We start from the raw sequence: 14,105 nt of genomic DNA on the forward strand, positions 1-14,105 counted from the left end.
CATCAGAAGAAGGCATCAGATCTCATTACAGATGGTTGTGAGCCACCATGTGGTTGCTGGGAATTGAACTGAGGACCTCTGGAAGAGCAGTCAGTGCTCTTAACTGCTGAGCCATCTCTCCAGCCCCATATGATGTCTTTCTGAGGCAGACACGGGTGAGAGAATATTTTGCTGAAGCAGACACGTGATATTTTGAGAGAATAAATGTGAGTCTACAGGCAAAACCCTGACATTGGTTCCCCTGTGCACTGCCTTGCTGATTGTGGGGGGTGTCATCACGCAGGTGTAGGCGGGTACAAAATAGAACGAGGCCTGTCATTGGACGAGAAGGAAGGATGGGTGGGAGAAAAGTTTGAGGGAAGAGGAGGAGACTGGATCTGGAGGAGAGAAACTGCGGAGAGAACATGGAGGCTGGCATTAAGATTCCACTCTGTGGGGCTGGAGAGATGGCTCAATGGTTAAGAGCCTGATTCCTCTGCCAGAGGTCCTGAGTTCAATTCCCAGCAACCACATGGTGGCTCACAACCGTCTGTAACACAATCTGATGCTCTCTTCTGCTGTGTCTGAAGAGAGTGACAGGGTACTCATATAAAATAAACAAAATCTTTAAAAAAAAAAGATACCACTCTGTGTATTTACAGGTTGTTATGAATGTTCTTAAGGGATAGATGTGTACAGGGCTTTATATGTTCAGGTGGGCAATTATATCTTATCAATTGGATCAGAGGTTATTGTGTGGTGTGTTCTTTCATGTAGCGATTTAAGTTTAAGAGAGTGTGTGGCAGCTAGACACACTGGGCGGCCAGGGAATTGGGATGTGTGTTTGTGGCAAGATATCTACCAGCTATCTTGGGGCACTGTGGTGCCGGATCTAGCAGGGGTAAAAGACAGCATTTGAGTTTTATAATTTTACAACAACAGCTGATCTTTGCTTGTTGTGACTTTGTAGAGAGAAAATGCACCAAAGAACTTCTTGTGGTATACATGGGATTCTTGCCTTCCATTGACTTGTGCCAATTGGGCGGAGCCTTGTGGTTTCTTCTGGATTGAGGTGCTACTGCTGCTCCCAGTGTGGTATTTGTTGAGTGCACTGGACTGTGGCTGCTGATTCCTGTTTAGTAGTTTGCTAGTGGACCTGACTGCTCATATCCTGACAACAAAGATTGGAATCACCCCAAGGAACTATTTCTAAACAAATCCATGTCCCACGTCACCCTATTAGCCTTTCTTTCCCACTACCTCTGGTGGGTGGTGAGCTAGATGGGAGGTTGAAGTATTAAAGAAACCATATTAAAGAAGTTTTTTAAAAATCCAAGCCTACAGACCCTAAAGTCAGAGACCTGGCTATAAACACACACACACACACACACACACACACACACACACAATCTTAAACAATCTTAAATAATAATAACTCAAAGAGTGGTAGATGTGCAACTTTTAATCCCAGCAGAAGCAGAGGCAGAGGCAGCATGATCTATGTTTGAGGCCAGCCTGGTCTACATAGTAAGTTCCAGGACAGTCAGGGCTACTACATACGGAAACCCTGTCTTGGAAAACCAAAAATTAAAAACCAATAGCTCTCTGCCCTGCTCCACTCACCTGCACTCTGGTCGCCTTGCCTTTTGCCCTCCAGCTCTGGACACAACCTGTTCTTTGTTATTCCCTTACATTGTATCACATGCATCTTTCCACTACAGTGCTTGCTCCAGGAAACCAGCAACACCATATTGCTTAGTACAGAATCTCAGAAACAGGACTTGGATCTCAAATCTGGAACAGACACTGTGGGCTGATAACAATGGACACAGCTGTGTCACCTGATTGAGGAGTGCATTTCCTCCAGGCCAGACAGAGACAGCGACAGCAGACCAAGGAGAGCATCCATCCATGGTCAGCTCGGTGAACTCTGGGCAACCTGGTTACTCACGGGAGCCTGTGTGAGTCGGGAGATAATCACTGAACAGCCCTGCCCAGTGTGAGTATCCACTCATAACAGCTACATCACTGTAAGCCTCTGCATGGCTCCCAGAAGCTCCACTCAAGATTCCCCCCCACACCTCCAGGAAGTGCTACTGATTCAACCCTGACAGGAACCTGCTACATTGTGTAAGCTCAGTGAATCTGTAACTTCTTGTGTTTCCTGGGCTCATCAGCCTCCTCCAGGCTCCAGCAGGGAATGGTTCAGTCTAGAGGAGAAACTCATGCAGTCACCTCCAGCTTCTGCAGTGGCTCCGATTATTAATGCAACCTCCAGCCAAAGGCTGTGAATGCAGCTCCCTGTCCCCTCACACTGAGGTCAGCATCACCTGAGCTTTCCCCTCAGCAGAGCCCTCCCTTCCTCTCCCCACCTGCCTTTCTGTCTTTGACTCATGACCTATTTATTATCCATTAATACAACATTTATTGTGCATGAGTGTTTGTCTGCTGGGTCTGGGGAAGTCGTCATCCTTCACAAGATGAAGATGGCTGCATCATGACAGAGATTATCACCAAGTTGGTATTCACACATCTCAGTTAAGGCTCCTGGAACTCTTGGCTGGAAATCACAAAGCTAGAAGAGTATCCTTCAAGGGTCAGAATCCGTAACAAAGGAATTTCCTTCTCACAAATTCCCATAATGTAGTTTTGAAAAGATTTATTAATCTTGTCTATGAACTTTTTTTTCTGTATTTATTTGTACCATTCGTGAGCCTGATCTCCACAGGGCACTGGATGCTCTTGGGCAGGAGTTATGGATGGCTGTGAGCAACCATATGCGTGCTGGGATCGAGACATCACCTGCATTAGCACCAAGTGCTCTCAACCCCTGGGCTATCTCCAATTCCTGGACTAGTTTCTAAAATAAACATAAATCTAAAGTAGACTCATCCCATCAACCCTGAAGCTTCTCTAGAGGCAGCACCAGGATCCCCAGAGGCAGGGAAGGACAGGGGCATGGGCACAGCACAGATCCAACAGGGCCAGATCTGAGATGAGAGCCTGTGGATCCCTCCTCTGTGTGGATCCTGCAATCCGGGGTCAGCTGGGGAAAGATGGGAAAGATGGGGAGAACCTGAACGGAGGGCCCTGGAAGGAGGCAGGAGCTCAGGAGAGCTTAGTTCTTCTGTGTAGCTCATAGTATCCCGAGAGCACAGCCCTTGTAGAGTCTGGTAGGATAAGAGTGGAAAAACACCTCCTACTCCTGTCACACTTGGCATCCATGGGGAGAGCAAGACAGGAAGCACCCACAGGAAAAGAATAGGCCCAGTCCTCCACACAAAGAAAAACACAGGAAATAAACACAGAAGACAAAGCCACAGTTAGGACAGCAGCCTGGGCTGCTCATCATCCTGGGGACAGGACAAGGATCTGGCAACCTGTGACCCTGTGATCACAGACGTGTGCTTCATAATGATGAAAAGAATAGAGTACAGAGATGACACCGCCAAGGAGTGACCCCCAAAGATGACAACACACTGAGCTCCACCTGGGCACAGCCCTGTCCACACTCAGCTCCCACAGCCCCACCCTGTCCCACCAGACACACACAGCTTAGTGACACAGATTCTGGAAGGTTCTCCACCTGCCATTTATTTAAAACAAAACAAAACAAAAACAAAAAACAACCTCTAAGTATTCTCAATCCAGTAATTTAAAAAGCAATCAACACTGTGTCAAGTATGTGAACAGTCAAGTTCACACTCAGATTCTTATTCTCAGTGTAGAAGTGAGGAGTTGCAGTTCAAAGCACCACTGAGTGATAGGATGCAGCTGTCCCCAGCCCCCAACCCCAGGCTGGACCAGCAAGGTTGGCTGTGGTAGGGAATGCAGGCAGTGCAGGGACAGGGTCCTGAAGAGCAGGGCAGGCTGGGCTCCACAGTTCTTCACACTGAAGCCATAGAATCACAGGGAACATCAGACACTGGTGTCTAAAGAGAACTGAGGGCTCTGGATGTCACAGGAGAGACCTGAACACATCGTCTGTCACTCAGTCCACTTCAGGCAGCTGTCTTCATGCTAGAGAATGAGAGTCACAAACCATCACTGTGAGGACAACAGCACAACAACCCTCCGATACTGGGAGTCCCTGAAACCCAGTCATGTCCACATTGTCCCTCCCCAGTCGGACCCCATAGTGTCACCTTTACAATCTGGGAGAGACACATTAGAGCTCTGGCAGCTGTCCCTATCTAGGGTAAAAGAAAACATGTATATGTATAATTTATACATGTTTATGTTTCCGTATATGTACATAAACATATGTATGGATTAATATCATGGTACAACTCAGGCCCCCAGAAGATTTCTCTGGAGGAGCTACTATGGATTCCCAGAGCTCCCAACATCTCCAGCTTCACTCCAATACCCTCAGGGACACTCCTGCCCCCACACTAACCTGGAGCAGGGGCGTAGTCTCCTTTCCCACCTGTGAGAAGAAAAGCTGTGAGAGTTCAAGGAAGACCTTGACAGGAGAAAGTTTCCAGAACTGACAGGGGACCCAGTTGGAGACAGCAGCAATGTGGGGTGTGGCCATGTTTCCCATTAATGAGCAGAGCGCTCTTTTAAAGGAATCTGAGGGGAAACAGACCCTGCCCTTTCCTACCTGTGTTTCTCTTCCTCACAACAGCCAACACACCTCCAATGATCACAGCTCCAATGATGGCCACAGCAGAGATGGCTCCAAGGACAACATAAATGACATTGAATTCCATGTTTGAGTTGGTGGATGAAGGAGGCTCTGGGAAGAACAGGTACAGGAAATGAAGGTGGAGGTCATGACCCCAGCCCTCAGCCCTGACCAGCTCAGAGTCTGCAGAAGGCTCCAGCTTTTCCTGACCCCAGATCTGCACCCACACCCTCCTTACCCCATCTCAAGGTGAGAGGCTCAGACAGCCCCTCATGCTCCATGTGGCATGTGTAATTCTGCTCCTTCCCAAGAGGCACCACCACAGATGCCCACTTCTGGAAGGTTCCATCCCCTGCAGGCCTGGTCTCCACAAGCTCCATGTCCTGGGTCAGGTCCTCCCCATTCAACTGCCAGGTCAGGGTGATGTCAGCAGGGTAGAAGCCCAGGGCCCAGCACCTCAGGGTGACATCACCTTCAGGTCTGGGGTGAAGTTTCACATGTGCCTTTGGGGGATCTGTGTGGAAGATTTAAGAAATCACACAGTTAACAAGACAAACTGAAATCTACACAGGACACAGTTAAATCAATGATGACACTGAACTGTGTGTGTCTGACACTTCAACTGTCATCAACTAGTGAGCTGCAGGGAGAGCTGGTGCCCTCAGCACAGAACTGCACACTTTCCTGAGGAACTCAGAAGCTCAGGGGGAATCCATATGAGCCAGTGGGTGAACAGGGCCGTCCTTATGTGATGTTCATAGCATGAGATGGGTGGTCATAGAACGGAAGAGGGAATGGAAAATAATTGATTTAATATGTGTTTGCAGACAAACACTGCCTGGAAGCAAAATAATGCTTTCAAAAAAAAAAAAAAAAGAAAGAAAGAAAGAAAGAAAGAAAGAAAAAAGAAATCCCACAATTTATATTTCTCCAGGGTACCCCACAAGGGCTCATGGGACCATTCTCCACTGTGGGAATAGAGAGAAATGGGGTGTGGAAGAGAGACAAACCCCACATCAGGGAGGGATCTGTGAGAATGTATTCTTTGGAAAGTTGTAGAAACTGGGGGAACCAGCCTAGTGAATTTGAGTCCATGTCTCCTATGAGGTAAAGGAGAGTTCCACTCCTGAGGTGTAAGGGCTGACACACTCAGCAGGACAGGAGTCAGTGTCCTCAGAGAGTGGGTGTGGGCAGAGAACCTGGCCTGGGAGAGGCCATGGCTGACAGCAGGGAGCCCCTGCTGTTAAGTGGGGAAATTCTCTCCTTCCCTCCTGAGAGGGGCTCACAACTCTCCAGGGAGAAGGCTGGGCCCTGGGAGAGGCAGTGCAGTCACTGTGATGAGGGATGAGGAGACCCCTGGACACTGTCTCCCCTCTGAGACAGGGGCATCGCCCTTCTTAGGGTTTCTTCTTCCCCAGGACTGAGCCCCAGCCCGAAGGCAGGGAGACGGGAAGCCCCCCGACCCCGCACCTGAGCGCAGCAGAGTCTCCTTCCCTAGTTCCAGGAATCTGCGGAGCGACTCCACACACTCTCCTTCCAGGTTGGCCCTGCGTTTCTCTGCATAACGAGCCCGCTCCCACTTGTTTCGGGTCATCTGCGCCGGCACGTCCGGCGCCGCCCACGTTTTCAGGTCTTCGTTCAGGGCGATGTAATCGCGGCCGTCGTAGGCGAACTGATCATACCCGCGGAGGAGCCTCCCGTCCGACCCCACGTCACAGCCAAACATCAACTGGAGTGTGTGAGAGTCTGGGGGATCCGGCCGTCAGACTCGGCCCCTCCTATTCCCCGCCCACCTGCTCGCCCCGCCCCTTCTCCCGCCCACCTGCGCCCCCGCCCACCGCTGGACTCCTCAAAACGGAAACCGAAACACGCCATGGTCGGTTCTGCTCCCGAACCCTCAGATTTGGGATCTGGAACGTCTCCGACCTCTGTGGGGACGCTGAGGGGTCGTGACCTCAGGCCCGGGGTCACTCACCGCCCTCGCTCTGGTTGTAGTAGCCAAGCAGGGTCCTCAGGTTCACTCGGAAAGTCTGCTCCTTTTCCTTGGCTCCCTGCGTCTCCCGCTCCCAATACTCCGGCCCCTGCCGCTCCATCCACCGCGCCCGCGGCTCGTATCTCGGATTCTCCGCGTCACTGTCGAAGCGCACGAACTCCGTGTCGTCCACGTAGCCGACTTCCATGAACCGGGGCTCCCCGAGGCCGGGCCGGGACACGGCGGTTTTGAAATACCGCAGCGAGTGTGAGCCTGGGGGCGGCGCGCGGATGAGATCCTTACCTCCTCCCGGGACCCCGGGCGGGTGTGGGGGCCGGGCGGGGAGCAGGGCGTGGGGCTCCGGACTCGGGTGGAGAAGCGGCGGAGGGTCTGTTGTGGGACGCGGGGACTTGGCTTCCCCGGTGCCGCCCCAGCCCCTCCCTGCAGAGGCGGTTTCCCTCCGGACCCGGCACTCACCCGCGCGGGTCTGGGTCCGGGCCAAGGCGGCCGCCCGCAGCAGGGGCAGCAAGGGCGGCGCAGTCACCCCCATCCGAGATCCCGGACGCGTGTGAGACAGCCTACAGGGACTTTACAACCAACCCAAGATCGCGCTACCCAGTGGGAGGTCAAAACGAATCAGATCCTAGGAGCTGTAAAGAGGGTTGTGGCTCCAGGGCAAGAGAAGGGCAGGGCTGTGCTGCAGGAGAACTCAGGGAGGAGAGTAAGGCCCTTGTGCACCTCTGTGTTAGCTAGGGTTTCCGTTGCTGTGATAAGACCCCATGACCAAAAGCAACTTGAGGAAGAAGGATTTATTTCAGTTTCCACTTCCACATCACAGTCCATCATTGAAGAGATTCAGGGCAGGATCTTGAGGCAGGACTCTAGAGGTAGGAGCTGAAGCAGAGACCATGAGAACCATTGCTAACTACCTCGTTCCTCATGGCATGCTCAACCTGTTTTCTTGTACAATCCACGACCACCAGCCAGGATTACCTCCAGTGGGCTGAGCCCTTCCATATTCATCGTTAATAATAATTTTCAAAATGCCTCATAGACTTTCCTAAAGGCGGCCCTGGATGGATGCATTCTCTCTACTAAGGATCCTGTTCCCAAATCTGTCTTGGTTTGTGTCAGGTTGACAAAATGCAAACAGCATGGCTTCCTGGTGCAGGGTCGCCCAGTGAGAGCTGAGGGAGGAGAATGTGGATGAGCTCCTCCCCCTGACCTACCCTCTGGATGGAGGACCCAAGGTAAAAAAACAGTTGGAATGCAAAGAAGGGGTGGATTCCCACCTCATCCCTGCCCCTCAGTCCTGAGGACTTGCCTGTCCCCTGCTTGTTGGATGCTGCTGCTGATATAATCACAGGAGAGAATGATAAAGTCAAGCAAGTGGGGGGAGGGGAGAAATAGGGACATTTTCTCCCTCAGAGCAGGCCAATCTGATTGTAGAGGGACTAAGGAGAGGTAGGTAGGTTAGGTATACATGCATACATATGTACATACATACATGCATGCATATATATGTACAACATGCATACATGCATGCATGCATACATACATATAAACATGCCACAACATCAGACACACGCACAGAAAGACAAATACACAGACAGACAGACAGTATTAAAAGAGGAATGAGAAGAAGCACCCTTCCACTCTTTGGACGTTTACAATTTCTGTCTTTGCTCAGACTTCATGCAGCTTCAGGTCCTGCTCCACCAGACACCTGCCCAGCTGGGCAAACATTCAGGGTGACCCTGGGAGGCTTCTTAGAGTTCTCGCATGGATCAGAGGGCTAAGGGATGTTGCAAAGATCACAGCACAGAACAGGCTTCATGTGAGAGATTTATTGGGGGTGGGCAGTGGGTGGAAGAGAAAAAGAGTTGTTTGATAAGACCTGGGCAGGATAAGGGTGCACGACTTGTGGCCACAGTGGAAATGTGTCACATTTGGTGGCTGGTGATGATGTGGCATCTGACACTGAGGGTCTGAGAGCAGGCCGGTTCTGGAATGTGGGTGGTAGTTTGTTACAGACATCCCTTCCTCTTATTTACCATGTACAGTGAGAAAATAGGAAGGGGTGACCCAATAGGCCTCACAGGGTCATCATACTCTTTAGACTGCCTCCTGCTCTCTGATGTGCGGCAACATATTTGAGGACCCAAGAAAGCTGGGAAGCTGGGGAGGTTCAAAAACAGCAGACTGTCCCCTTACTGTCCAGGCTTTGCAGGGCCATCTGCAACTGAGGAATGCAGACTCATCTTTAAGTTGAACCATCATGGGGCAGGTGCTTTGAAGCTGTGTGGCACCCGGACTTTGAGGCAACACCTGGAGCTAGCATTTCCCTGAAGCACATCTGTATAGATAAGGATCAGAAGGTAAAGGTAAGGAGATTAGAAGAAATTTGTTCCTTAGGTGATCATTTGAAACTTTTAGGCCCATTAGTTGGGGGTGGGGCATCCCAAGACCTCAGAGAGGAGGAGGAAACCCCACCCTTGGGAATAAACTGAATAAGAAGGAGACGAAACAGGCTGTTTATCAACAGTACTTATCTGGAAACCATTTGACTCATGAGAGGTGGATTCAGATAGATTCTTCAAAGCTTAGAAGATATTTTAAATTTACAAGATTAGATAAATTTTAGACATGCTAACATACCACTGTGTTCTGTACTGGATGTCACATTGTAGAAAAGGCAGCAGTCTCATGCCTTTGAGTTGTAGTAAAAGCATGGGGACTCCAAAATGACTTGGCGTTAAAACAATGAGCACTCTTTCCTCTCTCCAGAACACTGGGTGTGTACAGGTTGGACTGGCATTTTTTAGCTCAGTGAAAAGCACTTTTAAGTCTGTACTTAGAAGTATAGCATACCATAGGAAATTCATAATCTTGAGCTTGTGACTGTAATAGAAATCGCAGTTTATCATAGTTAGATCAATAACTCACCAAAACTCCATTGATGAATGTTAAATTCTGAGCTTTCTAGGTCTTAATATAAAAATAGCATAGAGGGGGTTGGGCATTTAGCTCAGTGGTAGAGCACTTGCCTAGCAAGCGCAAGGCCCTGGGTACGGTCCCCAGCTCCGAAAAAAAAAGAAAAAAGAAAAAAGAAAAAAAATAGCATAGAGAAGGAAGAAATGGGAAACGTTTTCGTTTTTACATACACCTTAAATAACTTTCCTATACCTTTACAAATTGCATTTGCACACCTTAAAACACCTCCTTAGAGGTTGGGGATTTAGCTCAGTGGTAGAGCACTTGTCTAGCAAGCACAAGGCCCTGGGTTCGGTCCCCAGCTCTGAAAAAAAGAACCAAAAAAAACAAAAAACAAAAAACAAAAAACCAAAAAAACAAAAAAAACAAACAAACAAAAAAAAACACCTCCTTAAACCTTTATAAATTGCAGTTTATGCACTTTTTCAGACCTTTATAAGTCACATCCACTGATCTCAAAGCACAGTTTTAAGAGTCTTGCAACTTAAGCTTTCATATCCTCAGAACCTACATAAACTTCACAGTTTTTTTATCCAATTATTGACCACAAGACGTGGGTGGTTACTGAGAGCAATCATTGTAAAACAACTTCCTTTACAAAAAGGGAGAGTAAAAAGTGACATTGAAATCTGTTGCGTGGATTTATCTCTTCTTAGAATCTCGCAACAATGTGATCAGTGTCTGGACACAGTAGCAACTCTAGGAAAGTGGCCTATGATGTTTACACAGGGAGAGAACTGAGGAGCACCTGAAGCCCGTGTTGTTGCTTGCGGTTCAACTGACAAAACTCTCCCTAGTCAACACCATCAGAGCTCTGAGGAGCATGAATTTCACCTGAGTAAGCAGGAAGTACAGACCAAGCAGCTTCCAAATCTCTTAAAAATGACAGACTTCTCCCTTACCTGGACAATCACTGAAGGTTCCACTGCGGGAGTCTTCATTTCAGTGCAGGCAGAGGACCCAGGGCACCATCAGTTTTCCAACGTCTTGAATGCCATATTCAGCAGATCTCTGAAAAGTTTTGAGGGCTGTAATAGTAAGGATATCTGACCTGAACAAACTTCCCTAAACTTCCCTAGTTTTTTTTTTTTTTTTTTTTTTTTTTTTTTTTTTTTTTTTTTTTTTTTTTTTTGTTCTTTTTTTCGGAGCTGGGGACCTAACCCAGGGCCTTGCTCTTCCTAGGCAAGCGCTCTACCACTGAGCTAAATCCCCAACCCCCAAACTTCCCTAGTTTTTAGTAATTTGTTTTGTGCTTAACTTTGGAAACATACACAGGAGCTTAATAAACCATGTTCCTGTTCTTGACGTGCATTGTTAAGTGTGGGTAACTTTCCTAAGATTCAGATTTTGCAACTTTGTCTCTGTTAAGTTTAAGCCTTTGTAATTTGAGGTGAAGCTCCTTTATCATCCAAATAAACCATAAATGCCCTAACCTTTGGTCCATAAGAGACTGGTGTCTTGCCTTTATAGCATACCATTATAGGTTACCACAGTTTTTCTATGACTCAGATTTCCAATAGCTAAAGCCCAACAAAGTGAACAAGGACACAAAGCTACACAAATGTCACGGTGACGCTGAATGTATAACGTATCATTCAGTATACCTTATTTGTTATCAAATATAACTGGTTGAGAGATGGCTCAGAAGTGAAGAGCACTGGCTGCTCTTCCCCAGGTCTTGAGTTCAAATCCCAACAACCACATCGAAGGCACAATGGTCTGTAACTGTGGTTCCAGGAGTCTGTCACAATCACAAAGGCATGAATGCATATAATGCTCTTATAACCTAAAATTTTAGAATGAAATGACTACCTTATTCATCCAGCGTGTGTTGTGCTTATCTACACTTTATAGCAGCTTGGTGCTCAGCAGTTAACAAAGGCGGAGGAGTTTAGACACACATCTTAAACCAGCTTTTGATAAGCCAAGTAGACATTCAAAACCTTAAATTTTTATAATTACATACACTATATTCCAAACCAGAGTTGAGTCAAAAATATAGTACGTTGTAACAAATGTAACCATAAATTGTTATCTTCATACAAAAATGTATGCCAATCAGAAATCCTTGAGTCTGGTTGGTGTTTCTTTAGTCTACAAAGAGATACAATGATACACAGAAAACTCACTAGAACAAAAAAATTTTACAGTTATTGTTCTGTGGTCATCTGAAGATGATCCTGAACTCACAGGGCGTGTACTCTTTAACCACAGTAAAGATGACTGCCAGTCATATGCAAGCGTATATTTTGATGAGGTCATCAGCCAACATGGACCTGGTTTCTATCTTAAAACATCTGAAAGTGTTTTAGAAAAAAACTTTAGAAAGTGAGTAGAACCAGAAGAGAAGGCAGCTGGGGAGCCACAGCCTCTCGGGTTTGGGCCTTACCTTGCTATGACCCTGCCCCACAACAGGGCTCAAGCCTCAGAGTGACCCTGGCTCAAGTCCCACCCAAACGGAGCACTTACAGACACCACAGACACAGTTGCTTCATTCTTAGGTTTTTTAAAGATTTATTTATTATATATGAGTGCACTGTCACTGTCTTCAGACGCACCAGAAGAAAGCCTCAGATCCCATTACAGATGGTTGTGAGCCACCATGTGGTTGCTGGGATTTGAACTCAGGACCTCTGGAAGAGCAGTCAGTGCTCTTAACCACTGAGCCATCTCTCCAGCCCCCTCATTCTTAGTTTTGTTAAAAAAAAAAAACAAAAACAAACAGACAAACAACTCTGATAAATCAGGACTAGGTTTAGGAGTGGTGGTGACGCAGAGAGAGGCATGGAGAGGGTGGGCTGAGGTGTCAGGGGTGGGGCAGTAGTGTTTCCTCCCTGACCCCTGTGTCCTCTTCTACAACAGACTGCCACAGTCCAGAATGGGTGGTTCCTCTACCATGTCTGCTCAACTGAAGAATAAAAGTTACAACATGACACAAAATGGGACACACACACACACACACACACACACACACACACGCACGCACGCACACACACACGAAGCTGACCCTCTCCCTCCATCTGTAATTACATGGCTCAGGGCTGACGTGGGTATTGAGAATTGAACCTGGGAATTCCTGGAAGAACAAAAGCACTCATAATCTCTGAGCCACCTCCTCAGCCCAGAAACCTCACCCTTGAAGTTTTTTAAATGTATGCATGTGTGGTTTGTGCATGTGTGTCAGGTGTATGCAGTGCACTCTCTCAACAGTGTGTTGAATGACCTGGGCCCAGGCGCATGGATAGGTGCTGTGAACTCAATGTGCATCCTCAAGGTGTTGGTCCCGCCTGGCCCGGGAGGGGACAGCGGGCATCAAGGGGGCAGCTCCAACCTCAGCCCTGCCCAGTGCTGCACAGCCTCCTGCAACTTGACAAAGTTTGGGGGGCTGCAGTCCCCTTGGAGCTCCGTGTGTGTGTGTGTGTGCTGGGACCATGTCCTCTCTTTGTCCCTGGGCCTCTGAATTCTCCATCATTTCTTTATTGTAGACCTAGTCAGTTCCTGGTGGGCAGCAGCAAGAGGGTGGGGTAGTAGCCCAAGGACTGTTGGTGCTTCTGGCCCAGGGGCTGCATAGTTGCTCAGGTGGGGACTGTTTTTACCTCTCCAGGAGGGTGGCACATGCCACAGGCCTGGGAAGGTGATGGCTTTGTACACTGTCTTGAGGGCTACCATGGGAAAGATCCACACAGACTCTGAGATTGTCTGTGTTGTCCTCTAAGTGACTGTCACAGCTCCTTTGAGAGTGGAGGGCCTGTAATACCTGCACCCATGTGTTGAGGCAGGGGTGGACCTGGTTCCAAAACAGACCTTGTCATGTCCATGTGACCCAGACCCTTCCCACGGCCCTCTGCCCCACCTCTGTATGGAGTTTCCAGAGCAGTGGTTCTCAACCTTAGTGAGACCCTTTAATACAGTTCTTCATGGTAACCCCGACCATAAAATTATTTTCATTGTTACTTCATAACTATAATTTTGCTGCTGTTAAGAATAGTAATAGAAACATCTGTGTTTTCTGATGGTCTTAAGCAACCCCTGTGAAAGGGTGCTTTGGCCCCCAAAGGGGTCATGACACACAGGTTCTAGAGTGAAGGAACATCCTTGACCAAGTTGTTTGATTTTGGGGACAGGGTTTCTCTGTGTAGCCCCAGGTGTCCTGGAACTCACTCTGTAGACCAGGCTGGCCTCAAACTCAGAGATCCTCCTGCCTCTGCCTCTCAAGGGCTAGGACTAAAGGTGTGAACCACCATCACCTGGAACCTTGACCATGTCTTAAACAAAAGCCAGGCTGGTTTGTAGACCTGCAGTCCTGGTTAATTGGGAGCCTGAGGCACTAGTGGGAAAGGCTGCTTCAGTTACAGAATAAGCCCAAGCCAGCCTGGACCCTGTCCTGAAAGTAAAGAGCTGGGACACAGGTGAGTGGCAGGAAGCAGTCCCCATGTCCCATCAACAGCATGGGAGGACTCCTTAGAGGCAGGTGAGCTCATGGAAAGGAAGTCAACTGGGGTGATGCAAGTGGAAAATGTGTCCAAAGGG

At 48.3% G+C, this 14,105-nt stretch overlaps 2 protein-coding genes across 12 annotated transcripts in view; both read right to left on the reverse strand.

Annotated features, from left to right (window-relative positions):
* Window positions 1-7,156, reverse strand: part of LOC147998518 (RT1 class I histocompatibility antigen, AA alpha chain-like) — a 59,273-nt gene extending 52,117 nt beyond the window's left edge. Inside the window, exons 1-8 of one of the 11 annotated variants that reach the window (XM_087598562.1) lie at window positions 7,059-7,156; window positions 6,585-6,854; window positions 6,080-6,355; window positions 4,848-5,123; window positions 4,619-4,720; window positions 4,379-4,408; window positions 4,125-4,172; window positions 3,585-3,999 (exon numbers count right to left, since the gene is read on the reverse strand). In XM_087598562.1, the coding sequence (XP_087454688.1) occupies window positions 3,995-3,999; window positions 4,125-4,172; window positions 4,379-4,408; window positions 4,619-4,720; window positions 4,848-5,123; window positions 6,080-6,355; window positions 6,585-6,854; window positions 7,059-7,131 (1,080 nt within the window). In that variant the 5' untranslated portion in view covers window positions 7,132-7,156 and the 3' untranslated portion in view covers window positions 3,585-3,994. The other 10 variants (XM_087598567.1, XM_087598561.1, XM_087598564.1 and 7 more) reach the window with 10 other exon arrangements.
* RT1-CE13 (RT1 class I, locus CE13) overlaps window positions 1-14,105 on the reverse strand; it is a 211,699-nt gene that overhangs the window by 112,928 nt on the left and 84,666 nt on the right. The gene's annotated exons all lie outside the window — the stretch shown is intronic.

This window comes from Rattus norvegicus, chromosome 20 (genome assembly GCF_021556685.1).
Source record: "Rattus norvegicus strain SHRSP/BbbUtx chromosome 20, alternate assembly SHRSP_T2T, whole genome shotgun sequence".
Classification (NCBI taxonomy): domain Eukaryota; kingdom Metazoa; phylum Chordata; class Mammalia; order Rodentia; family Muridae; genus Rattus; species Rattus norvegicus.